This window comes from Drosophila tropicalis, unplaced genomic scaffold (assembly GCF_018151085.1).
Source record: "Drosophila tropicalis isolate 14030-0801.00 unplaced genomic scaffold, ASM1815108v1 contig_393, whole genome shotgun sequence".
NCBI lineage: Eukaryota > Metazoa > Arthropoda > Insecta > Diptera > Drosophilidae > Drosophila > Drosophila tropicalis.
In genome coordinates this window covers 4657435-4684720 of record NW_027172855.1, presented here as the reverse complement: position 1 = coordinate 4684720, position 27286 = coordinate 4657435, and the positions used below count along the sequence as shown (strand labels likewise).

General features: G+C 34.8%; 2 protein-coding genes across 8 annotated transcripts in view; one reads left to right on the top strand and one right to left on the bottom strand.

Moving 5' to 3' along the window:
• LOC137572688 (phospholipid-transporting ATPase VD) overlaps positions 1–12553 on the top strand; it is a 35261-nt gene extending 22708 nt beyond the window's left edge. For 2 of the 4 annotated variants that reach the window (XM_068284455.1, XM_068284454.1), the window contains exons 3-15: positions 6595–6775; positions 6897–7076; positions 7149–7273; positions 7579–8637; positions 8710–9041; positions 9159–9531; positions 9594–9764; positions 9832–10171; positions 10238–10423; positions 10487–10687; positions 10773–10960; positions 11024–11164; positions 11388–12553. In XM_068284455.1, the coding sequence (XP_068140556.1) occupies positions 6595–6775; positions 6897–7076; positions 7149–7273; positions 7579–8637; positions 8710–9041; positions 9159–9531; positions 9594–9764; positions 9832–10171; positions 10238–10423; positions 10487–10687; positions 10773–10960; positions 11024–11164; positions 11388–11436 (3526 nt within the window). In that variant the 3' untranslated portion in view covers positions 11437–12553. The remainder of the gene's footprint in view (positions 1–6594; positions 6776–6896; positions 7077–7148; positions 7274–7578; positions 8638–8709; positions 9042–9158; positions 9532–9593; positions 9765–9831; positions 10172–10237; positions 10424–10486; positions 10688–10772; positions 10961–11023; positions 11165–11387) is intronic. The other 2 variants (XM_068284457.1, XM_068284456.1) reach the window with 2 other exon arrangements.
• Positions 12554–14454: 1901 nt separating this feature from the next.
• Positions 14455–27286, bottom strand: part of Lim3 (Lim3 homeobox protein) — a 39096-nt gene continuing 26264 nt past the window's right edge. Inside the window, exons 1-7 of one of the 4 annotated variants that reach the window (XM_068284488.1) lie at positions 19550–20067; positions 17821–17995; positions 17506–17708; positions 17252–17444; positions 17040–17191; positions 16772–16966; positions 14455–15519 (exon numbers count right to left, since the gene is read on the bottom strand). In XM_068284488.1, coding sequence (XP_068140589.1) covers positions 15197–15519; positions 16772–16966; positions 17040–17191; positions 17252–17444; positions 17506–17708; positions 17821–17995; positions 19550–19658 — 1350 coding nt within the window. In that variant the 5' untranslated portion in view covers positions 19659–20067 and the 3' untranslated portion in view covers positions 14455–15196. Of the gene's footprint in view, positions 15520–16732; positions 16967–17039; positions 17192–17251; positions 17445–17505; positions 17709–17820; positions 17996–18075; positions 18177–19549; positions 20068–27286 lie in introns of those variants that run through there. The other 3 variants (XM_068284489.1, XM_068284487.1, XM_068284490.1) reach the window with 3 other exon arrangements.

The window sequence follows — 27286 nt, the reverse complement described above, 5'->3', positions numbered from 1 at the left end:
AGGCAGTACCTATCTGGGGGGTCCTGTAAAGAATTGCTTCGGTCTGGAGTAGGTGCGTAGGTGTTGGCTGTAGAATGTTTACATAACCTGGCCTTATGCCCGCCTAATTTGTTGTCGGTTGTCGATTGTCGCTGTCTAGCCAATGTAGCATTACCCTAGGTCTAATCGAGCCACTAGGTCCCAGCACGCATGTTTTCTGTTTGCTTGGGGACTTTAATATCATTTTTGTAGGGGTAGGAGAAAATGCCTTTTAAATAATAACAACCTTGCCAGCCGTTGCTGTAGGGAATGGGCGTATCCATTCTATACTTTTGGGGCATTTTATTGACTTTTAGCTCAAGGGAGGGGGGAGAAACCTATGTACATATATGTATGCGCATGTTTCTTCTTACTCTACTCTCAGCTTTTACTCTGGCCATGTCTAATGAACTTTAAGTAAATTACCCATACCTCCTTCCTCTGTTCGATGCCACCGCGCACAAAGCAATAACAACCTCCATAACATGCATGACCCACTTTAACCAACATAAATTTCTATGCAAAAGCGTTGTGGAGGAGGAGGAGGAGGAAGAGGCAGTGAAGTTGTTCGGATGTGGCATGGATGGGCGAGGGAGGCGTGTGGAGTATGTAGTGAAGTAATGTCAGGCCGTAAATAATCGAATGGCCCCTGCAACGCTAAATACACTGAGCACAATTGGGTATAAACTGGGCGTAAACGATAAGCAATAAAATTGTCGTTATAGAAACTAAATATATAAATTTTAAAAACCTATAAACGAGGTATATCATATAAAAAATGTATTAAAAAGTTAACAAACTACAAGCAATCAAAAATAATTTGTTTGAAAATTTGTAGAGATTTTGGTCAGTGCAGTTTAGTTGTCTCAACCTATTAATTTCAACATTTGAATTATGCACATGACTAACAATAATCAGATGCAAATATTACTTATTTACGAAATCTTTAAAACGTTTAAATCCCAATCATTTGCAATGTGATTCTCATTGGAATGTCATGCGTTTGTATATCATTGGTTTTTACAGGGTGAAACTAAGATATTTATCATAAAATATCAGAATGATTAAATCAAGTCGGCCGATGATGTTCCTATATTAGGTCAGAATTGCCCTTAAGTTGAGCATGATTAAATTAAAGGTGACATAATGCAATGGAAAGTAGAAATCGTGTTTATATAATGCATGAACAATCGTTTTAAACCGACATATATTTAAGTAAAATAATTGAATCATGCTTTAGTTTTTATTTTTGTATAATTTAAAAAGAAAAGTGAAAACTTTTGTTCGTTTGTTTTGCAAATACATATATTAACTCCACCTGGTTAAGTCCCTTTATGATGTTACTTTATGTCTATTAGAACAACTTTAATTGAAAGTACAAATAATTGATAGTTCATGCCATGATTCAGCTGATCTGTTTAGTCAAAGCGTTACCAATATCAATCAAGCCTTGTGCCATGTATAATTGCTTTTCCTTTGATGAATAACCAGGAATGCAAAGTGAAGTGGCGCATTGCCAGTCATCTAGACTCTAGAGGGCATCACTCATTATCACAGTCATCGTAGTCAGTTGGTAAATATATATATTGGGGCAAGCCCACTGACACGCTTTTGTTCCACTTCATTCCACAAAACAAAACTCCATGCAAAAAAACTACTACTACTTTTAGTATAGAGAGGAGGAAAAACCCAGGTATTCAAACAGTCAGCCAGCCCACCTTCTCAAAAAAACACAAAAAAATCAGAGTTTGCGTGAGTTTCACTTTTATTTGTTGTTGTAGTTATTGTTGCTATTGGATGGGGTTAATAATTTAGCAATCAACTTGGCGCTCTGATGCCTTTGCTCGGGCTCATCACCCAACACACTAAGTTAAACTCGCATTAATTTTGCATTTTGCGAAAACGCCTAATAAATCGCGTCCCGAAACCCTCTCTAGGTAATTGGCCCAACCAACCACCTTCGAACCCTTCTCCCATTGCCCTTCGCGAATCATTAATGATTCAACAACTTTGGTCGACGCCTTGTGAAGTAAATATTAACATTTACTTTTGAAGGGGGAGGCCAGAGAACATCCCCGCTATTGAATCGAGCGCCACCGGTTGCTGCTCCTGGGTCCAATTAGGTGACATGCAATAAAAATGAACCAAGTTTTCTGGGTGTCGTTGTTGTCTCTGTATGTATGCGGTGGATGGGTAGAGATAGTTGTACGGATGAGTGAGTGGATGGATGGATGGATGGATCCGGATCCGACGCTACCTTGTTAATGGACTTGACAGTTGTAAACAGTTAGTCATGAGCCACCAGATGATGAAAATGTTCATGATGAAGACGATAATGAGAATGGCAACAATAAAAACAACAATCACCAACTGTCACCTTCATTCAAGGTGTTTTTTCTTTTCTTTTTGTTTTAGGGAAATATGATTTATGAACGTGAGGCAAAGTCATATATGAGCAACTTATATATACTATACTATATGTATACCTCCTCCTATATATGTAGATGGCTGACCTAAATCTGTAGTGAAAGTGAAATGCGCTCATATGCAAATGAAGACTTAAAACCAACTCAACTCATTGGCAAAGAATTTTTTTTGTTTTAAAGTGAAAGGCGAAAACTGCAAAATAAAGCAATTTTTTAATTACAAAATACAGAATCAAGACACATCCAAGATTTTATTTTTTTATTGGTTTAAATTTGAGCACTAAAAACTAATTTACCAAACACCAAATTAATATAGGTATGTACATATATTCTCCTGATCAGCATGACGAGTTCTTCTGGGCTATAGTTTACAATTAATGGCTATAAAACGATAAGTGCTGACTATCAGTCGTCCATATCGATCAATTTGATTAGATCACCTGATTATTAAAAAGCGAGGATATTGCATTGATATTTATGTGAAATTTCATCATTCGAGCAAAAAAGTTGATAAAAAACAAAACTACCATTAGCTTACCTATTATTATTAGCACAGAAATAGCTACTTGGCTTAATAGGAATCAAATCTTTGTTTTGTCTTTCGCCCTTCATGAAATAATAAAAAATTTAATATTAAACTTTATAATGTTCAATTTGTTTATTATTGGTTTCGAGCTTAAATTTAACTGCCATGTATGTATGTATATCTATACCTCTCTAACCTAATAAATATATTTTGATTAATTATTTAAAATTAAGCAAAAAAATTCATAAAATTTCACTCTTTTTTTGTAGTTTCAAGGAACCAAAGAAAGTACTTCTTAAAAGTAACTAAAAACCAGCTTGTTAGAAATACTCTGCTTGATGTAATGCAAAGTTGATTAAAAAGTCGAAATAAGCACCATTAATATTTATTAAATAAATGTTCAAATGATCTGCTGACTTAATAAATTTTTTAATAGATTTTTAATAATTTTATGAAATTTGTTGTAAAATTTCTGCAGCATTTTGAATTTATTCTAAAAAACTTACACAAAAAAGAAAAAAAATTGAATTCTTTTAATCTCGAGAATCGATAAGGTTAAGTGGCAAAATTATTAATAACATTTCAGCTTCAATTTTATAAATCGAGCCTTTGGAACTCTCGATCCTTTCCAACCCTCCCTCCAACCCCTTTTAATAAATTTGTAATCCATGACTAGATAAGTTGATCAGAGATCGTCAGCATTATTTTTCAAAGTAATCTAGTAAAAAATATAATTCAATTCAGCTTTGATATTGGCATATAAATAGAAAATTCTCGGATTTTAAAATGTCAAGATTTGTTTGTTTTTAACGATTTTTTATGTACTTTTTTTTTTTTTTACACAAACTAATTACATTATTAATGTAAATGCACTTAACAAAAAGAACAATTTTCCATTAATATTATTGTTTTTAATGAATATACAGTAAAAGGTGAAGCGTTCAAACAGTTAAATATCATTTAGATAAATATCATTTAAATAAATAGTATATACAATATGCTAGTTAATAACAAATTATCTTTATATTTTTTCCCCTCGTTCAATAAATTTCTTAACCGCCAAGTAAAATAGTTGGCAATTCTGAAATTAATATTTCCTTTTGGCTAATATTCTGTTTCCAACTGACCTTTGGATTTATCTCGAGGTCGGATGGGAATGGATTTTGGAATTTAGTTGATGGTTAGGACTCTTGCCCTTTCGGAATTCATCAAGTTTGGCTGTCAATTATTGTGAAATGTGTGGATATTCGATGACCAGAGCCATGAAAGACAATTTACAGGCGATTTAAGTAAATTGGACTGGGTATTGAAGTGGATTGGATTGGTTTGAATTGGTTTTTTTTTATCATCATTCATCCACCCACGTTGAAATGTGATGGACATTTAGCATGTGGGTGGACTGTTGTTATCATTGTCATTATTATAATGTTATTGTTATTGTATTTAACAAGTAACAAGAAAATTGCAAAATAATACGGCATCTTTTGACCTCGACCTTGATGGGCAGATGACGTGGTGGAGGAGGAGGTGGAGGTGAAAGAGGTGGGGAGTTAACGTCAAGGTAAAAATGTATGCGTGCTTAAATTTTTTTTTTTTTTTTGGTTTCATGTTTGTCCACAGGATTCACTTGTAATGGCGTCATTCTCGGGGTCTGCTTAGATATTTATGAAAGAGTTTCCAGACTTGCGACCAGGGGTGGGGTCGGTTGGTCATTCAGTCACTGGGTTCCATTTAATTCAAGTTCATTGCAAATTATTATGGTTGAAAAATGTAATTTTTATTTTTGATGCCCCTTCGCGTGTTCCTTTGGGTGTAGTTCCTTCCCCTGTTGGTGGTGGACTCCTCTGTCCGTGTCAGTGTCATGTCCTTGCATTGCTTTGATTCCTTGATGGTTGTTGTGACATGCTCGTGACTTTTATGTCAACGTCAGACATATGACAGGCACGAACAAAAAAGGCAAAAAGAACTAGAAAAAACTATCAGAATGAATGAATGAATACTAAATGAAAAGAATCGGGTCGAAGCCAGGTCCGGGTTGGGAAAGCAGCTTTCCTTTAGCCATAATTTTAATTGGGTCATTAGCAAGATTGCACATTTCTCCTCTGTGTAACACAATTTACTAGTGCACAACAACGACAACAGACACCAAACATCGATGACATGCAATATAATTATATTCCTGTTTGTTTAGTTGGCTGGTAGGTCTGTCGGTTTGTCATTTGATCGACCGAGTTAAGAGCCACTGGAATAAGTAGTAGAACAAATGCAATTTCCTAACTGATATTGAAGTTGTCTTTTCCCCTTCCTGTTGTGCGTTGGCATTTGTAATTGAATCGCTTTCCTCATTGTTTCGACAAACTAATGTTTTCTTTTTTTCCAAGTAATCCGACGTTTCAGTTTATTATCATCAAAAGGGAATTGCCAGATAAGATATTGATAAGTGGTATATTCCTGTTTGTGACGACATAAAGACATTGATGTTGATATACTATGCCAGCATTTATTTAAGATTTATGGCAATTCGCTGGGCAATGGTTCAAGAAAGTGGGCCGACACCTACACATTCACATACATACATACTTATGTACAAGTTATCTTATTTAATATGTGAAATCAATAATAATGTTCGATTTGATAAGCTTATATTGTGTAGGTTATTTGGTATAAATAATATATTTTCTTATAAATCCCCGAGGAAATCGAATGAGGAAAATTTCATTAAAGTAATAAGCTAAATAATAATTTGGATTGCGTTAATTTGGGAAAAAAATCGAATTTTATTTCATTTATTTTTCAAAACTTTTTACAAATGAAGTAGGAAGAATTTAGAATAAACACAAGTGTTTGTATTCAAAATTGCATTAGCTAATCTTAGTTAGAATTTTTCAATTATAAGTTTAGCCTCTTATAGGTAATCAAATTTAAGACATAACAAAAGATGTCAAAACTGTTGACTAACTTCAGAAAGTTATTTTCGAAATATTTGTATCAGGTCAAATTTAAAAACAGATTAAGTGAAATATTAAGTTAAGTAATTTCGTTTGAGTTTAGTTTTGAACCCTCTAAGATTCTTGAGATTCTAATCGATTGTAATATAATTTAACAATTAATGAAAGTTCTATTAGCTTTAATGAAAATTTTGGAAATTCAATGATTTTATAAAAAAGTGCAAAGGGCCCCTTAAGCAATTATTATTGACCCGAAGTTGTATTCAATTTTTACAATTAAGTCAAATTTGAGAACAAGTTCTTTATTCTTCCTTTATAATCTCACTTTTGGAACAGAAAGCTACAACAAACTCATACTAATTAAAGTTAAAATTTCAGAAACAGCACTTACATAATTATACTTTTGAATCAGCGTATTTTATATACCATCCACACGTATTTTCCTTATAAATCAAAAATCATCATCATTGGCTTAAATATTGCTTGATAGAAAGTTGGTTAGACCTAAAACAAAGAGCTAAGAGCCTTAAGAATTATGTCATGTAGTACCATATCACATATCCTTAAAAGATGTGAAGTTTGTTTATATAGCCCCTAACTGTAATTAATTTATCCAATCATGATAATGTGAAGCATTAAATTTTAATACGAATTTCAATTTCTTTTTCTCTTACAGTGAGACAGAGCGTTATAAGAAAACGAAATGGCAAGACTTGCGTGTTGGTGACATTGTCCATTTGTCAAACAATGAGACAGTACCAGCAGATATACTTTTATTGCGAACCAGTGACCCCCATGGGGTCTGCTACATAGACACCTGCGATTTGGATGGTGAAACGAATCTAAAACGCCGCGAGGTATGTGTGACGTCTCCTCCCCCTATACCCCTATTTGTGTGTACGTGAGGGCGATATGATGGAACTATTTAAAATGGCATTTCTCTTGTTTTCGTTCTTGGTTTTATACTCACACACACAGGTTGTACGTGGCTTTGAGGAATTACAGAGCATATTTTTACCTAGCAAATTTGTGAGTCGTGTTGAAGCGGATGCGCCAACAACAAAATTATATAGATTTCATGGGGCCTTAATACATCCAACTGGTGAGCGTGTACCCATATCGACCGAGTGCCTTTTGCTAAGAGAGAGCAGACTGAAGGTGAGTACTAGCAATATATACATATGTACATACATATGTGACTTTATCATAATCGTTTGTTTTGGTTTTTAGAATACGGATTATATTGAGGGAATTGTCGTCTATGCGGGACATGAAACAAAATCAATGTTAAACAATAGTGGTCCAAGATATAAGCGCTCCCAGGTGGAACAGCAAATGAATATTGATGTGATATGGTAAGTACTAAGAGAATAAGTTGCCCAAAGGATAACTGCACCTATCTGATATATACATAGATGATTTGAAACAAAACTTAAGTCCGAATGCATACATATGTATATACTTATAATATACAGAAAAGATTCTATATTCAAGAGAAAAATGTTGCAAAATCAAATACTGTTTGCAATAGTTTTGAAATTTAAAGAAATCTGAAACAATCTTGATAATAGTTACTCATAGTGTTAGTCCACTCTTTCACTTATCTCAATCTTAAGTAATCTCATAAATTGTCTGATTTTCTTTTTCTTTTGTCGCCCAGGTGTGTGATAATATTGTTGATACTTTGCATTGTTGGCGCCATCGGGTGCACCATGTGGCTAAGCTCTTATGTTAATATCCCCGTACCCTATATTACGATAGCAGACGTGAGACCCCATCTTGAGGGCATGTGGATTTTCTGGACGAATATAGTCATTCTGCAAGTGATGATACCGCTCTCACTCTATGTGACAATTGAACTCTGCAAGATACTTCAGGTGTATCACATTCACAATAATATTGAATTGTACGATCCGGACACAAATAGGCAAACCGAATGTCGTGCCATGAATATAACCGAAGAATTGGGTCAGATACAGCACATTTTCTCAGATAAGACAGGAACATTGACGGAGAATAAAATGATATTTCGTCGATGTGTGGTCAATGGAGCTGATTATAATCACCCGGAGTCGGAATTGGAGAAAATGTATACAAAGCCTGGGGCACCAGCGCCTCCCATTGTGCCCAATGAGAATCTAATTGATGATATGACTCAGCTAACGGGTGCATATCTAACCCCAAATGCCCAGAGGATTCAGGAGTTTCTGGTTGTCCTGGCCATATGCAACACGGTGATTGTGAGTGCTGCTCCGCATAGAGATATAATGAATGCCAGTGGCATTATTGAAGTCCAACAGAGTGGCTCAAGTCCTGGCAATTTAAAGCATATTAAACGAGGTGCCAATCATTTGTTGGCCAGCACAACAACCACAACAACAACGACCACAATTTTAAATGGAACACCTCAGCCAGCATCGATTCCAGCGGATCGCTATACACGACTTGCTGAGTCTCGTTCGGTGACTCCTTCGCCCCCACCTAATCTCCTATTTGCCATGCCCACACAAAACCATCAGCCCACACTATCGCCCATAAGCAGTTCAGCTGAATCATCGCCCAATTCCGAATCGGAATCACCATCCCCGCCGATGAAGAGCAAATCCTTGTCCAATAGCATTTCACCCACAGGACGAGCCAAGGCAGTAATTAATTCAAAAATCACAAGCATTGCAACATTTTTGAATGCCAAGACTCAGGGAAAACGTTTGAAAATGAAGTAAGTTGGGCAAATTTTCCTAAAATTTATTAAGGACTTCATTTATTCCTGTATCTCTTCTTGTCTTTTTAGCAACACCAAAACGGAGACAATTTATCGTACTGCTGATGGTCGGCCTCTTTATGAGGCTGAAAGCCCCGATGAATTGGCCTTGGTAAATGCGGCCTATGGCTACGATTGCTGTCTCTTAAATCGCAGTCCCAATCACATACTGGTCAGCATGCCCACAGCTAGAGCAACAGTGGAATATGAGATACTCAAAATATTGCCCTTCGACTCGAGTCGCAAATGCATGTCGATTGTGGTACGACGAGTGGGCACCCAAGAGATTATTTTGTATACCAAGGGAGCGGATAGCTCCATAATGCCCGTATTGGCTCCATGTGCCAGCAATAGTCCTGAGGGTAAGTTGGAATAGCTCAGAGAAAGAAAGTAAAGTGAAGAAACAGTCACGAATTGTTTGTTTGCTTACGATTCATATTTGAAGTTTTAAATAATAATCTTATTCGTATCCATTTCAGGTATTTTACGTGAACAGACCCAACAACAACTCGATCGTTATGCACGTGAAGGCTTACGTATTCTGGTAATGGCAAAGCGTACACTAAACGCCTCTGATTATACTGATTGGTGGGCAAGGCATCAGGAGATTGAAATGTCGCTGGAGAATCGTGAACGCAGATTACGCGATTCGTTTGCCAGATTGGAGAGTAATCTAACCCTATTGGGAGCAACAGGAATTGAAGATCGTCTGCAAGATGGTGTGCCCGAGACTATAGCCTCATTGATCGCTGCAGGTGTTTCAGTGTGGGTGCTAACGGGTGACAAGCCCGAAACAGCCATTAATATTGCCTATTCGGCCAAATTGTTTACACAGCAAATGGAACTGATCAAGTAAGCAAGTCAATTAACAGATAAAACTATAAATGTTACTAATTTAAAATTCTCTAATTAAGGTTGACTGCTCGTTCTCGGGATGCTGCTGAAACGGCAATTAATTTCTACTTGACTGATATTGAAAATGCCAAGACAACTTCCACAACTGGAGGTTATAGCTTGATGCCGCGTCGGAAACAGAGGGCTTTGGTGGTTGATGGCAAGACGTTGACTTTTATTTTAGATCCCAAGTGAGTGTGCAATGTTCTTGCAAATATTATTTCGCTATAACTCTTTTAATTTGTTATTGCCTTCCAGATCCAAATTAGTTTTGCCTTTCTTGCGATTGGCCAAACGTTGCGCTTCAGTGCTATGCTGTCGCTCCACTCCGCTACAGAAGGCCTACCTGGTTAAAGTTGTGAAGGAAGAGCTAAATCTACGTACTCTTGCCATAGGCGATGGAGCCAACGATGTCTCCATGATACAAATGGCCGATGTCGGTGTCGGCATCTCAGGTCAAGAGGGCATGCAGGCGGTAATGGCAGCTGATTTCACGCTTCCTCGGTTTCGTTTTTTGGAACGTTTATTACTCTCACATGGCTATTGGTGCTATGATCGTTTGGCTCGCATGATTTTGTATTTCTTCTACAAGAATGCTGTAAGATGAATTAAATTTAAATTAATTGTTTTGTATTGTATTGACCTTCTGAATTGTTTTTGCCAGGCCTTTGTATTTCTGATATTCTGGTTTCAATTGTATTGCGGTTTTTCGGGTGCAGTAATGATAGATCAAATGTATTTGATGCTCTATAATTTAATATTCACTTCGCTGCCGCCTTTGGCAATTGGTGTCTACGATAAACGTGTGCCAGAGGAATTGTTATTAAAAAATCCACATCTCTATAAGAATGTAAGTTAAAATGACTCAACTATATCATATTGTTTGAAATTCTATGATTTCCGATTCTTTCAGGGACGTTTAAATGTTGCCTACAGACCGCATGATTTTTGGATAACCTTACTGGATGCCCTTTATCAAAGTCTGGTCATATTCTTTGTGGCGCTGTGCGCTTATGCGGAAAGTGATGTTGGCCTTTGGGAATTTGGTACAACAATAACAGCATCCTGTTTATTTGCCAATTTAGTCCACTGTGCCATTGAAATACGTTCATGGGTAAGTTTAACAAATAAATACAATACATTTTGTGTATATTGTTTCTACATATAATTAATGGCAATGTTTATGCTTTCAAATCCAGACGGTGCTGCATGTTATATCCATATTGTTTAGCTTAGGTTCCTTCTACCTCTTCTCAATTGTCTACAATTCCATGTGCGTGAATTGCTTTGGAGTACCATCGACATATTGGGTGATATTTATGTGCTTCAAGTCAGCTGTCCACTGGTTGGTCATACTGTTGTCCACAGTGGTGGCTGTTTTGCCACGGTAAGCATCTTATAAAATTTCTTATGCTCATTAATCTAATTTATATATCTATTGATTTTACAGGCTTGCTCTAACTACCATACGGACTTCAATATATCCTGATGATAGCACAAAGGTTCTACTGAATAGCAAACGTGAGCGCAGCAGAGGTGAGGGTTTGTTAGTTACTTGGTCGCGATCAACCTCAGCCTCATCAATATATAGGTAAAAAGGCACAAAATCCAAAAATCTTTGCAAATTCCCATTTTGCTGCACGTGTTTAAGTTGAAATTTGTTTGATGCATCCGTTTTATAGCATGTAGCGTAATTTTGCTTTCGTTTTTCTTATAATTTTGTGTCTTTTTATTTAGATTTTGGTTTTAAATTTTGAAATGACATAAGTCTAGACTCGATATCTAAGCACTAAATTTGAACTTCTATATTACAGAATCGCCGATTATGGGTCTAAGAATCAAATTATAACGACCATTACCTGATCCAGCGCCAAAATGCAACCACTTTATCCACAATATGCAAACATATAATGTGCTTTCAATTTCATATGTGGCCTTTCGACACCGATTAATATTTAATTATTTTATTTAATATATAGCCATTTAGTTGACTTGATTTTGCTCGCACCAACTGCTCCCCTGACCCCCAACTAGTTTTCACAATGTACTTAGTAACAAATTGAAAAAAAAAAAAAGAAAAATGAAAATATGCAAATTGCTTAGCTAATCACAATTAGTTGTAGTCTTAGAATTCTCTTCGCCTTAAAATTGAAATGAGAAATTAAAGCAAAACCCCATTATGTCATAATTTATAATAATTTATACTGATATTTATTTGTATATAAGTAGTAAGAGTTCATATATGCAAATCTATTATATCTACAATATATATAGATGTGTGTATGTAGCCAGACCACCACCACCTAAACTAATTAATTGCAAATATAACTATTGTTAACAAACAAAGAAAATCAGATAACTGAAAACTGATAAATACAATATTAATTGTATAAAGTGTTTAATGAATAATTATTTAATATAGTAATAAATATATATTTATATATATATGTATAAATATGTATATCACCATAATATTTGACAATTCAAAAACACAACAGAACTTTAATGTTAGTTCGATGAAAAGGCTGTGATTCTACACTCATGAAGGATATATATACCTAAACATAAGATATATACTTACTTGCAAAAAGGAAATAAACAAGATGATAAACATAAGATAGTTCCATTAATTCAAGTATTGACAGAAATGTGTTTCTTCTTTTTAAGTTGAATTTTTTACTTTTTTAACAGAACCAACAAAACAAAAAACGAAAACGAAAGCATAATAAAGTTAATAATTTAATTGTTGTAATCCAATTTAGTTGTACTAAAACTATTTGTAGTACACCCGCGAATAAGAGCAAAAAAACAAAAACAAAAACACACTACATGAACTATTATTGAATGCAATTGTAAACTAATTATAAATTTAAAACCATAAAATGCAATAAAACAAAAGGGAGAACGTTAGCTGAATATTTACATTGTTGAAAAGCAAGAAAATCATTAAATGAAATAAATGTATATTTACCTAAGCAAATGAATGATTTTTTATTCAAATATAAGTAGTCAAATAATTCATGCAATTAAAGTTATGGGATGAATACAGATTCTTCACATTTTATCTGTCTATCTTTAACATATAAAGTTTAACATTTTCACTTTTTCTGAAAGTTTATAGTTTATTTGCTTGGACTACATTTTGTTGTCGTAAACATCGCTTAAACACTTTCGCGGTTAATTTTAAATTGAATTAGGCACAGTGGCGGCAGCAATTCCAAATAATATTCGCTAGCGGGCGCCACTAACTCTGTTAATTAACAGTTCAGCAAAACACTGCTGTTAAATAACATTTATCGCTAAGTTAATGAAATTCAAAAATGGTGACATGATAACTATTTTGTTCAGCCTTTGTTTATTGCAGTAGTTGGAGTCGTTTATTTAGATTTCCGATTTGCTTACTGCTACTTTAAGATAGCATCTGCTTGTCGGTTAAAATAAAGTATAATTTCTGATGTTTTTGTTGAAAAGCTACTTCAAGTAAATGAGTGTGCTGACATAACATTCAAACGAAACAAAACGAATTGAATGAGTCAGAAAGTAATACAATAAGTTGCTATGATTCGAGTCGCATTCGCATTCGAGTCCCAATTCTGATTTTAGTATTTTGTATTGTATATTTTTGAACTATATATGTTGTATATGTAATTACTATATGTTTGAACTAGTCTGTTCGGTGCCTCAGAAGGGAACCTACTCCGACTACAATATTCTTATTATCGGATTCACATTTCCTACAGAGATGAATTCTTTTTCCAACATTAATAATATAAATATATTATGAAGCTTTATTTATGTTTTCTCGGTTCGTGGCAATTAGAAAATCCTTGTTAATTACGTGTTCCAAGATTTGTCAAAAAATTACGCACTAAAGTTTTTGGTGTATAGCATATTTAGATCTTAATAAATCTCATTTCGCCATTATTTTCCCTACATTTTCGATAAAAGGATTAGTTGTTCCAATTCGAATAACTCGAATTATTCGAGTGCCTTCGTACATTTCAATGCTTTTACACTCAATTCTTTGCCTCTTATTAAACAGAGTTACCTATTTTTAGAGATTTCACAAGTACTTACATTTACACTCATTCATTTCATTGTATAGTTGTCACTCATTCATTTGAAATCAATTCTAATGGATTCTTTCAACTATCATTTTTCTCTCATGCATACAGTTTTCTAGTTTTTATGTAAATACTGATTAACTATTTTTGAAATATTTCATAACATCTATCTAATTTCTACCGACTGTGTTTTGTCCGCTTTCAACACGATTTCCAGTTTGATAAAATTAATAATGAAAATCGGTCAAAATTTGGCCTAACTACAGATTTCAAAGATAATGGTTTTGGCGAATCTTAAAGTTATTAAATTTTTGTTTTCAAAATAAGCTGACATACTTTTTAAGGTGTTAATTTTCGGTCGGTGGAACATTGAATGTTCAGTTTGTATTTGCGATACATAATATGTATTTTAATATTAATATGTATTTTAAGTCTTTGCGGAAGTTTTCCTTCTCACACGTTCCTCGCAAACCACTTGCCATGCACTACTAATAATAATTAAGTGGGAAAGAGCTAAAATTATTCTATATTCTTACCTCATTGTATTATAATTGAATACATTGTTGTGTTATTAAGATTGATAAATATATGCATCCTGCTTGATCCATTTTTGTTCCTTTTGGGACGGAATCTTCTTATCCAACAGTGAATCTTTTTAGTCTTTAAAGAGAATCCAAATCCCCACTGCCAATTGCTGTAAGAATCTAAGAAAAGACATTTCGTATTTTTTTTTTAACAATTTGTGTTGTTTTCTTTTTTATTCTTATGTGTCAAATAGTAATTTATTTCATCGCATTGTTATGTTTAGTTGCTTCTTCATTACTGACATTTCTATTTTGGTTGAATTCTTCGTTTTTGTTTTTTATTTTTTGGTATTTCTTTGTTATTTTAGATATAAATACGACATCACGTTTTCGTAATTGATATTTCTCCTATGTAATTTTCTTGTTATCCTATATAAAGCAATAAATAACTTGTTTTCTTTGTTTGTTTTTTTTTTTTTAGTTTTTTTCTCGATTTTTTTTTTTTTTTGGTTTGTGGTGGGGCATTTTGGGATTTATATATCTCGTGCCCGGATTTGATGCTATACAGACTTAATTTAATTTAAAATTCAGTTTTAGTTGTTGGTTTTCCATTTTTCTTATCGTTTTTCCGCTTTTCACTATACACAAATATACAATATTTACATGAAAATATCAAGGTTAAAAATGTTACAAAAAAGTGTGTATTTTTGCGATATATAGTTTTAACGCCTAAGCCATGTTCCTTGGGGGCGTAACCTCAAGCTAGTTAGTGTGAATCCTTTTAGGGGTTAACTTAGGGAAATAAAGGATTTTGAGCAAATTGTGTTAAGGTTTTTGTTTTTTTGTTTTTGGTTTAAGTTTTTTAAGTAAAAGGCTTAGTGCATAAACAAATCGAATCTGCTATGTTTTGTGGTGCTTTTGTTGCTGCTGCTGCTGCTGCTGTTGCTGTTGCTGTTGCAACTGTTGTTGATGTGCAGCTGCCAGCAACAAATTCTGCGATTGCATCTCAAAATAACGCAAAAGTATATTTGAGTATCAGTAATGTACTCCGGGTGTTGAAGAAGGATTAGGAACGGCTGAGGGGGCAGCGCCACCATTGCCACTCCCACTTCCACCCCCACTACCGCCACCACCTCCACTGCTATTGTTGTTGTTGTGGCTGTTCGCAGTGTTGTTATTGTTGTTGTTGCTTGTATTATTCGTACTACCAGAGTCACCCAGCCAAGAGTCAGGGCTGGGTGGAAAATCTGGATAGCCCTGATCGGGACTGGAATCGTTACTTAAGTCCGATACATTGTTGCTACTATGCAGACGCTGATGTGTTTTACTAGCATGCAAATTGGAGCTCACAGCGTGATCTATAAAGAAAATTGCAGAAAAAAATGATTATGTAATTATTATATATTGTGAAATCAAATTAAAGTAACCAATTCCCGTGAACTCTAATTGTAATTACAGCCATAAATGTTTAAGATTGTTTCCTTTAACTCTGCCGAACTAAACTGCTTCATGAAGATTATCCTTTTTTTTATGTTTATATGAATTTGTATATATTATTTGCACTTCATATTTAATGGCTCGGTATTTAAATTCAAATTCAAATTTAGCTAACTCAGGTTTAATGTCTTTTTATACTAGCAAAAACTTATAGTGCCATAAATTTTACTAAGAAATGAGTAAACAACTAAAAGAATGGGCAAAGTTGGTCATTAAACATAAATTTTAAAAATTACCAAAAAAAGAATATATAGTTTAGTTTTAATTGTATTTGCATAACATTGTAATTAAATATTTGCTTTTAGTAATTATATTTCCCTAAAACAGGCCTTATAAGTCGAGAGAAGTCGAGCATCTTGAACAACTAAAGATTTGGGTTAGAATCCTGGCCTAGTGTATGAATGGTAGTCATTGTCCAAAAAAAGAAACATAAGTATACTTAATAATAATATTAATTATTGTCTCACGACAGATCTTAATAAAAAACTAATAAACTATTGTTTTTGTTTTGGGTTACTAAAAACTGTCAAAAATTATAAACAATTTAAAATATATAGAAATTGAATTCTATTTCCTAGTTTGAATTGATTCTTTAGTTAAAAAATATATATCCATTCAACTTTTTACAGATTTCAAACAAATGTTTAAACGGGAAAATCTAATTTAAAATTTAAAAGGAATTTAAAAGGTAGGTCTTCAACAAGGACATTCATCAGAAATGCTTCACAGGTGTTATACAACTTTGAAGTGCTTTCGATTGTCTAAATTATTGTTAATCATATTGAACATACAAATCAGAATAATCAGAAATAAATTAATTATGTCTAAACTTGCAAACTGATGCTAAGTCCTTAATAAAAATTTCAAAAAATATTTGGAATTAACAAAGTATGCGAAAATATTTTATTTATTTTAGAGAGACAAATCGTTTGAAAATTTGTATAGCAATTTAGATTTGAATGGATTTAAATGGATTCCTATTAAAATTAAATCAAATTGAATACTTGGATTACCTAACAAAACTAAATTGAAGCAGTTTTCAAAAGAACATTGATTCAAGAAACAGTCAAGGACTCTTCAATCTTAATAAACTTTTGTTGAGTATTTACTTACCGATATTAGTGTAAACAATATTGTCTGGATATGAACCGAACGTATGTCCTGGACCAACTGGCGGTGGCGACCGACTGCTTGGAGGATATTGCGAAGGACTCGAGCTGCCATGCATATAGGAGCCACGTATGCTGTGGGGCGAAGCTCCCTCATCCAGGCCCAAATTGACAGTGCTGTAGCTGTCGTTGCTAAGGTCTGTGCAATAATAATAGTGTAAACACATTAGTTGAAACTCATTAATTGATTGAATTGTAAAGTCTTCGCCTACCATGATGACTGAAACTATCGTAGTCAACTTTCAGCTCATCCTTATCCAGGAATTTGTCGGTACGCGGTGAGCAATTGCCCTTCATGGAGCGGAAGTACTGACTCCATCGTGTGCGACCCGCATCCTTTTTCAGTCGTTTCTCTTTAGCACGTCTGCGATGGGAATTGGGAAAGTTAAGAAAGCGTTTTGAATAGGTTGGGAATTTCACTTACCGATTTTGGAACCAGACTTGAACCACTCTCATATCCAGACCCGTGTCCTGGGACAATTGCTCACGTACATGTCGGGCGGGTTTCGGACTATTATTGTAGGCGGTTTTCAGAGTTTCCAACTGTTTGGCGGTTATTGTGGTGCGCGGACGCTTATTAGGTTGATCCCCATCCAGCGAACCATCCAAATAGAGACCTATGATATTTGAAATTATCATTAGTTTGTAAAGTTGTAAATGGATTTATAATTGACGCACCTTTTGCCTTGGCCTCCTCATAGTCTCGCTTACAGATCAATTTGCGATCCTCCATCAGATAGAACTCATCGCCCGTGTTCAAGGTTCGCGAGCACATGGCACACAGAAAACATTGCAGATGATATACATTATCCTGGGCCCTTCGCACCACTTGGGTTGGTGGTATGCCCATATCACAAGCGGAACACTTCGTACCATATCGTCTGTTCGACCCAAACATTGGCGGAGATGGGAGATTATCATTAAACCAGTAATTGCCACCACTGGCCGACTTTGCGGCCGACACAACGAAATCAGTTCGAGAAATTTACTTACTTGAAGAAATCCTCTTTGCAAAAGAGTTGCCCATTGCGGGCAAAGCACTTGTCATTCAATTGGCCGTGGCACTCACTACATTGCAGGCATTTGGCATGCCACGTCCTTTCCAGCACCTTCAAAATGAAACGATCCAGGATCAGTTCGTGACAGCCTCCACACTTTGGTATTGTAGCTGCAATTAACAAAGACCAAACACAACACATAATCTTAATCTAATAATCCATTAAATAATGCAAAAAATTCACTGTCTACCCATAATGTTGAAATGTTTTTCGTTATTGAATTCAGAGCGGAGCATTACGAATCGTTTCCCAACAAAATCAATTCAAAACAATTTTTATTTTTTTTATTTTCTTAATTGATTGACTTCGTAAAATGAAACTGATTTGTCGTCTATTTAAAAAGTGTCTATATAGCATAAAAAAAAATTAATATCTAGTTAAATTTCGACCCTTCGATTGATATAGTTCATTTTGGCTAATCGAATTAATTTTAATCGATTTCGTGGATCAGGTAAACCTCTATGAGACGATAATGTCTGGCTATCCGGTTTTATCTTTTATAGATGGAGCATTATATAGATTAAACCATTTTTTTGTTAGTAAGGCTTCTAAGCCATCAAATTAACAGGACATTTGATTAACAAATTGTGAATCCAAAAGAGAAACTCTAAAATTTCTCTAGCGAATCATTAACATATTAAAATTAATTGCATAACTTTGGGCAACGAATCTAGAAAACATTGCTATTATGGTTTATATATACAATATTTCAATTCATATAATTTTTGACTTTTAACTTTAAGCGAAATGAATTTCTTAATGTGCACTATTAACTAATAGATTTTAAAGGATATATTTGCTCTAAAACATATCAATTATTAGATTTTAGCTCATTTATTCTTTTCAAAAGTAGTTTTATTTTATTTTTGAAACTCATTTGGCTTTGAACTCTGAGTCATTTTGTCCAAATGTATTAGGTTTGTTTTCGTTTCCAAACCTTTAACGTTTAATTAATTATCCCAGAGGTTTTGAAATTGAAAATCAAAATGAAAATAATGTTTTTTTGTTGAGTGATTCTTTAAAACAGGCTCAAAGTCCTGGTACTTTATCTTGAAATGAAGATATATGCAATTTGTATATAATACTTTGCCTAAAGGATAGACAATTTAATAGATATAGCATATAATACTTTCTCTAAAAGTTAAACAATTGAAATAGAGAATTTGAAAATTTAATGTGGAAATTGAAGAGATTTTTCATTGCCTCAAATTTCTATTCAATTCCCAAGGACCTTAAGCAATTGTGGAATCTAATATTAAATAAGCCAAAAAATGTTTATTTATTAACGTTAAGTTAAGCATAGGAAATAAAATTTTAGCTTTTGTTTTATGCACTTTCTGCCTATTATTTATAATTTCTTTTGAAAGAAAATTTGAAATTTTAAACTTCTTTTAATTCATTTAGAATCGTAAGGAATTTTATGTTGTTTTTTAAACCAAAGTTGATAATTTAGCTTTAAATTAAATTAGATTTGTTTAAGTAATCAATTTGAAATTGACAACTTAAAGTAACGAAAGTCTAATCTACAGTAGAATCTGGTTATAACGACGCTCAAGGAACCGACGATTTTCATCATTGTTTCCATTTCTTTGAGTTGATAAAAGTTTAGCTAAAGTGATTACAAATTTCTATCTCCTGTTCTTCCTCTCAATATGAAAACTTACATAATAGAAATTCTGGCAATTGACTCAAATTGATTGGCGGTACACGATCATCACATTTGCCATTGGACAGAAAGTCACTTTTGAACATCATTAGCTTCAAAAGTTCCATGCCTGATTGCTAAATATATTATTTCAGAATTTCCGATATAATCCCAGAGTAGGTAAGTGCCAGTGCCCCGCGGATTAGGTGGGCGGAGGGTGGGCGGGGATGGAGTTTTTTTTCTTTTCTTTTCAATTTAACACATTCACTTTAATTCGATTTCACATTTTCACATAAATTTCTTTCATATTTTCTCTAAAATTTTTGCGTTTTTTTTTGTATTTTATTTTTTTCTATTTTGTGGTTTTAGTTGCCGACGGATGAACGGTTAACACGTTTGGAAATTTGTTTGTTGTACCGTTATCACAGTTTTCAGAGAGTGCAGCAGTGGGAGTGACCGTCGTCGTCGTCGTCGTGACGCCGAACCTGAACGACGCGTCGTCGTACCGAGCGGTAACTACTCGTGTGGGCAAGTGCGGCGACGTCGACGCTTGGAAAGCAACTGAAAGGCAACTGGCGTAGCCAGAGACTCCGGACTGGAGGGCAGATAAAATATATTTTTTGGGGTTGCTGCTGTTGCTGCTGACATAATCTCAGCCCAACCCTTAGAAATCAGGCTGCAATTCCAATTGGAAAGCTTCATATATACAATTTGAGCTGACTGCACCCTGTGCCAGTTAGCTAAAAAGAGGCTTTGTGTTGCTGTTGTTGTTGTTGTTGTTGCTGCTGATAGATTTTGAGTTTCGGTTTGTGCCAGTTTTCCAGAGTTTTGGGCTTTTTCGTTGTTGTTTTCTTTTCGTTTTGTTGGGGTTTTGGGTTTTTGTCTATGCCTCAACAATTGAGTTTTGGGTTGGTCGCCCAACAACAACAGCAACAACAAAGAGCGGGGAAATTGCATTGTAACACTTTATATCTGTGAGTGTGTGTCTCTCTCTCTCTCTCTCTTTGTGTGTGTGTGTGTGAGTTTTCTTTTTCTTTTTGTGTATTTGTGCCTGGGATTGGTTGTTTTGTTGTGTGCGTCAACGTTGCCTGCAGTTTTCGGGGAGTGGTCTCTGAAAAAGCTCTTTCAGCTTTTGACATTTCTTTCTTACGTGTGTCTGTGTGTGTGTGAGTGTGTTTTTTTCTTCTTCTTGCCACTCACTCTAACAGTCTGCTCTATTTGGCTCTCACTCTTGCTAGCTCATCTCCTTCTTTAACACACACAGAGAAAGGAACTCGTTTGGGGAATTTCTGTATGAAAATTATACATACATATAAATGTAGTGCATTTTCCACTCTCTTTTGTTTGTGTGTGCGTGTGTGTGTGTGTGCACTTGGCTGCCATTGCTTATTGTTGTGTCATTGTTTCGTAACTGTAAAATGACCTTAAAGCCATTAAATTGCTGACCGGCTGATCAAGGAGAGCAACAACGTCTGCGCAACAGAAATTTATTTCAATTGCCGCCGAAACCCACTCAAAATGTCCAACCAAAATAGACAGACAGACAGACAGATAGAGAGACGATGAGATAGAGAGACCATGGCAGTCCGTCAGTTGGCCATTCAGTCAGTTTGGCTCCCAACAGACGCTTATGACCAGCAAAGTGTTGGAGCTCTTTTTGCACTTTTTGGCCATTTTCAACGCCAAAAATGTGCGTGCCTCCCCCGCCCAAACAGATTCCGACACACACACACACAGTTACAGACACATGTGCATACATTGATATTCAACATCGAACGTTGACCGCTTTAAAGCATTTTTATTGTTGTCAAACCTGACAGACCGACTTCAATGTGTTTTTGTTTTTTCTTTTCGCTTTTAATTCCTTTTTTATGAATGCGATTTTTTGTCATGGCCGATTAGACAAACAGATTGAAGGAATAAATGGAACATTTTTTAAAGATTATTCAACCGAAGAGATGCTTACGATGTTAAGTTTGTCTCTAAAGTTATGCTTGTGATTCTGGTGCATTACTAATTAGTTAAACTAATACTTTATTGGAAATTAAATACCCATTCTTCGTATACTAAAGTTATTTATTTATATGATAAGTAACTTTACTTTGCGGATCCTAGAATTATAGCAAAGTGTACTACTAAACTATGGGGTATGATGTGGCAAGTGATCCACAAAGTGGACGATGAGGGACCCTCAAATGAGCCAACGACGAGAAGACGTTGGAAAGAAGAGTTAAGTAGAACCCAAAGGCAAAACCTTAGAACACTCAAATTCATCACTTACTAAAGTTGTCTTAAACCTAATTATAGTATAAAATAAAACTTATAATGACTCATGTCTTCGGAAACAGAACCCAGTCTCACATGAATAACTTCAAAATAAATTCTCTCTGTTGCCTTGTTAGTGTATTGGCACTAGAATCTATAGTTAAAAAAGTTATTTTCATTAGAACTTTTGAAAAAAGTCTACGAAAATGTCCATAAAGCATTAAAAAACTTCAAATATAGAAAAACAAATACTGATTGAACTGAACTAACTGAACTCTCTGTAAAATTTATGTAGTCAATATCAGCTATATCGATACTAATGGGGACCAGCAAAGTTCGATCTTTGTTTAAACTGATAATAAGGCAACTTTAATGAAAAATGAAAATAGTAAATTCCTATACTGTTCTTCTTCTTCTGTTTAGTTTCTTAACTTTCTCTCAGGCAGCTTTTGCCTTCCTGTACAACGATTAGATCTTAACAATTATACACTGCAAGAAAATGTATAGTTGAGCTATCAAAAGAAGACTTTTCTGTTACTTTTTTTACATTCCGAAATCTATTACTTGCTGGCTTTCAATGGGCTAATCTTAAATCGTATTCTTAATTTAATTGTGTTTGCAAGACAAATTGTAAATTTTCTTACTAATTCCTTATTTAATGGAAATATTTTGTGACCCACTAACCAAATATCGATTGATTTTCATGTCGAATCAATGCGAAAATGCTTTTATTTTTGAAAAGCAATTACCGAAACCTTTATATGTAAAGTTCTAAAAACTTTATATGAAAAGCGAGTTCAAGTGAAATTAAAAAAAAAGGATTTAGATAAAGATGTTAACTTGCAGAAATAGTAAGGTATTAATGTGACAATATTTGCCATTATTGTTTATTTACTTTAATTCGTTAAAACTTCCGTTTTTGCATGTGATTTTTGGGGTTAAGCATTTTTCATAGCATACTTTTAAGCGTACTTTGAGGCAATTATTAACTTTCCACCATTTTGTTGAAAATTTAATGCGCAGAGAGTACTAAATACTTTGTTGTGAAAAGACTGCTTACCATATGGGCAACAATAACAACAACAACCATCTACACACTGTTGGAGCCATATGGCCGAAAGTAAAAAAAAAACCTTACAAAACCAAAAAAGCAAACTAAAAGCATATAAGCTCGAAAGCAGCAAGAAGAGAAAGAGAGAGGGATAGAGAGGAAGTGGGTTTGAGGGAAAGAAAGAGCGCACAGCGCTTTCAAGTTTTAACGCCAAGCGGAGCGAGCAACACGACAAGCCAAAGCCCAAGTGAATTTGACACAAGATAAAGAAGGAGGAGCACTTGGCTGTGCCAAAGGCAGGGCTATTTTGTTGTGACTTGTCCTGACCAACACCCTAACTTCATTCTACCCTCGACCTCAAGCTACATGTTTCTTCTGGACGCTTGATGAGTGTTTCGTCCGATTATGCAACAAGCTGCACTGCCTTGTGACCACCTACAGTACGTCAGAGCTTACAATTCTTCTTCTGCTTTTGCCTTCTTTTGTGTGGCGTTGTTTTGGGATGGCTATATGAATATTTGAAGAGACTGTCTTTAATATTTCCTTTTGCCAGAGAGAGAGAGAGAGAGAGTACACCAGTGAGAGAGAGATATATACACACACATAGCATCATAAGAAAGAGCAGCTTTTGCCTTTACCGAATATAATCCCTGCTTTCGGGCTACCTTTGCCAGGTTGCCAGCAGATTTAAGCTCATTCAACCAACATAGAGTCCTGGTCCCCAGATAATGCTTACACACATTCAAATGTAAGTCTGCCACTGTGTACGTATGTTTGTGTGTGTGTATGCCTTCTTTCAACTTGTTCAACGTACACGCAATTTACAACATAAATTCTACTTCAGCCTTCGATTGCTACCAAAGCCGCCATTTTCCGTTGTCATTGTGCCTACGGCAGCCATGCAAAATTCCCCATCTGCCTTTTCGAGCTCTTTTCTCTATGGCTTTTTTTCTATGACAATATGTACCTCTGATAGCTTTAGGGGATTTTGTTTACTTTCACCACAAATACATATATACATATGCGAAATACGAAAATGGTTTTGCCATATGCAAAACCATGAACATTTCAATTATAAAGAGTTTTTCTTCCTTAAAAAACGAATAATATATTTTCATATATGTACATTTACATTTTCTTTAATACTTGAATATAGATTGCACAGTGATTCAATGTTGTTTAAATTAATGAATCGAACTTAAAATATGCAACTACTATAAGTTCAATCAATGCATATGTAGATATGGGCAATTCTCCAGTGTCCCAAGTGACATTGAAAGTTAAAGAATCTCAATATAAGAACACCTTTTCATATTGAAAAAGGTCTTAACTTATAGTTGTTGATTAGTATTTTAGTTGGTGCGAAATTTGAATATGGACAAGCCTTTGTTTTCTAGGAAATTAAATTACTTTTAGTTTCAACTTGCTTACAAAAAGGAAAAGCTAATTTTTTTAAAGTAAATTATTTGTTTAACGACCTTCTTTAAATTTAAGTCAAACCTTTCTTGATCAACCATTAATTACATAAGATATATAAATAGAATACTATTTGCGTAGATTTTCATTTAGGTTTGGGCCTGCTGAAGTCAATAAGGCTTAAGAATATATTCGACTTTTAATCGTAGTCAGCACAAAAGGAAAACAGTTTCTTACTAATTCAAGAATATAGTTTTTACCCGGTTTTAATCAACTTAAAAACAATCATTTCATAATTAGACCTGATAGTTTTAAAATAGCACCTCAAGGTAGTTTTGTCTTATGTTGAAAACATGGAAAACTTTCTATAAAAAGGTTTATAAAAATGGTTTCAGTTAATCCTATTGAAAAGCTAAACCTATGAGATGTAAGATAGATCTTTTGTGTATATATATATTTTGCAATTTCTGCATTAAAAAAGCCTTAAAGTTTCCTTAAAACTCTTGACCTTAAAAACTTACTAAAGTTGGTTAGACTTTTTTTGTATTAGTGAGTATTTTCTCAATAGTTTCCAATATTCACAGTCATATACTTTATTTATGAAATTAATTGATTGATTATTGAACAAAAAAAGAACTTGTCATAAACTAAATAAACAAATGAATCCTTCTTTATGTCCTTGAGTGTTATGTCATTTTAATAGACATGTAATCTGCTCTCGTAACTCAATTGCTGACATCTGTTCAATAATTTCTAGTAATTAGATTGACAACTTTATTGCTTAACCCTAAATACATATGTAAACATTAGAGTCAAGGGATCCTCCAATCATTTTCTCTGGGGTTGACAACTCCATTTCAGTCAGAAGAGTCCTATAATCAACTAGAAAATCGTATACATATACATACATATAGTGCCATTAGCCAGCGAAAAGCAAAAAGGAAAAAAAAGGAAACCGAAACCAAACAAAAGACCCATTTAGATAAGAGTCACCTCACGAACTGCCCCGCACCAGCTCAAAGTCATAATCATAATAAATAGAAATAGAAATGGTGGCGAAGCCAAAGTGACCAACTAAAAGTTATTACGCAACGCTCGCGATGCACTCTCCAGACAGGCAGAAGAAAAGGGGTAAAAAACAAAAAAAAAAAAAAATAAAACAAGGAAGGCCGATAGATATACGAACAACGGTGTCCTGCGCCAGAAGCCAGCCGGAAACCGATGGGCATACAGACACAAAATGCGCGATAAAATATTGAAAGCACTCCAAAAGCATTAATAAAACGAGTGGGGAGGAGCAGACCCAGACCCAGACTCAAAACAAGAGTGGGCTTGGTAAGTGGGCACACGTGAACTTTACACCTACACCAGGGGCACAGTCAGAGCCGCAACCCATAGTGCTGGGCCAGCTGTGGCCTCATCGCGTGCGTGCCAGTCGTTTGGCCATGGCGCACGCATCCATTAGGATTCAAATTGCTCGTGGTTGACGGTGGCGGTGGCAATGGCTCTGGCTCTGGCATACAGTGTTTTTTTTTTATGCTCTTGCCTTTTTGACTTAACTTTGCCTTTTTGTACATTTTCCATTTTTCGTTCTTTTTTTTTCCTGTTTTATGCGATTATTTTCCGAGGATGAGACCTGCGGATGGGAGGGGGCTGGGGCTGGGGTTTTGGGCAGAGCCCATTGCACGCGTCGTCACTTTGCATAGGAAACCACCACGGAGGCGGCCACGTCGGCAGCGACGGCGTCATCTGCACGAACTTTGGTAACTTTATTCGGAACGAGGCCGCATATTATCTAATTAGAGGCACTTCAAAAAGCAACATTACAAAAAGTTTTGCCATTTGAGGCCAACTACATCGAAAAGTATAAAAAAAGAAAAAACACAAATAAAATTGACACTCGGTTTTTTGTGATCAACGACAGGGAGGGATAAGTCATGGTCAAACATAATGATGATGGTTTTTGTGGTCAGAGGACAAGTCAGACTCTTCAATTTTAGGGTTGCAAAATATTCCAGCTAATTGAGGCATTTAATTCATACGACGTTTTAGTTTTAAGTATGAGATACGAAGTTTTTTTGGGGTTCCATAACTTTAAGTTGGTCTAATTAAGATGCAAATTTTAAACAAAATTCAAATAACTTCTTAGCCATCTTAAAATCTCTCCTTTATATGATGTATTCAATGCACCGACTACGATATATCCTGCTAACGAGACGAGGATTCAATTGCCAATGGCATATTCGTTCTTTCTTGAAATTCATATCCCCAGATATGCCACTGTTTTGCTCATTACACCCTTGCAAAAAGGGTATATTCATTTAGCTCAAACGTGTGCAAGGCATAGAAAAAAAGCATCTCCCACCATATAAAGGATATATATTCTTGATCAACACGACGAAACAAGTTCTAGGTCCGTGTGTCCATCCGTATGGATCAACATTATAATATTTGTTAGTTTTGTTTATCTACTGTTCCCATTGGAACGATCGTTAGAAAGCAGTGTTTTATCAATACCTTCTTTTGTTAGTTTGTTATTTCTAATTCTAGATAACTAAATTATATAGCTGTTGTATAAACATATGATCAAATGGATAGTCTAAGCTGTTCTAGGCTGTTCCTTCGCGAATTTTAGACTTTTTATATGAAAACTTGCAAGGGTATACAAACTTCGGCGCGCCTTTATCAGGGATTCAAAGAAATACGAAATAATAGGGATCTTTAGCAGAAGAAAGCGAAAGGTTGGAAACCCTCCCTTATTATAATCAACGCTTCTTTGTTTAATGATTGTTTAATTGGTCTATAAATGAATGCAACAAATGTAAATTTGAATATAAAATATTCTTTAATGATGACAGTTTTTTAGATGAGTTTTTGTTTCGCTTTCTTATACTTGAAAGAGAAAAAGAAAACATTTTTTTTTTCAACATTTTATGATTTCAAAGACATTCTAATCTCAATACAAATAGAGTAATTATGCACCTCGAGGCAGATTTTCCTGCTTAATAAATTCTCCAACAGGAG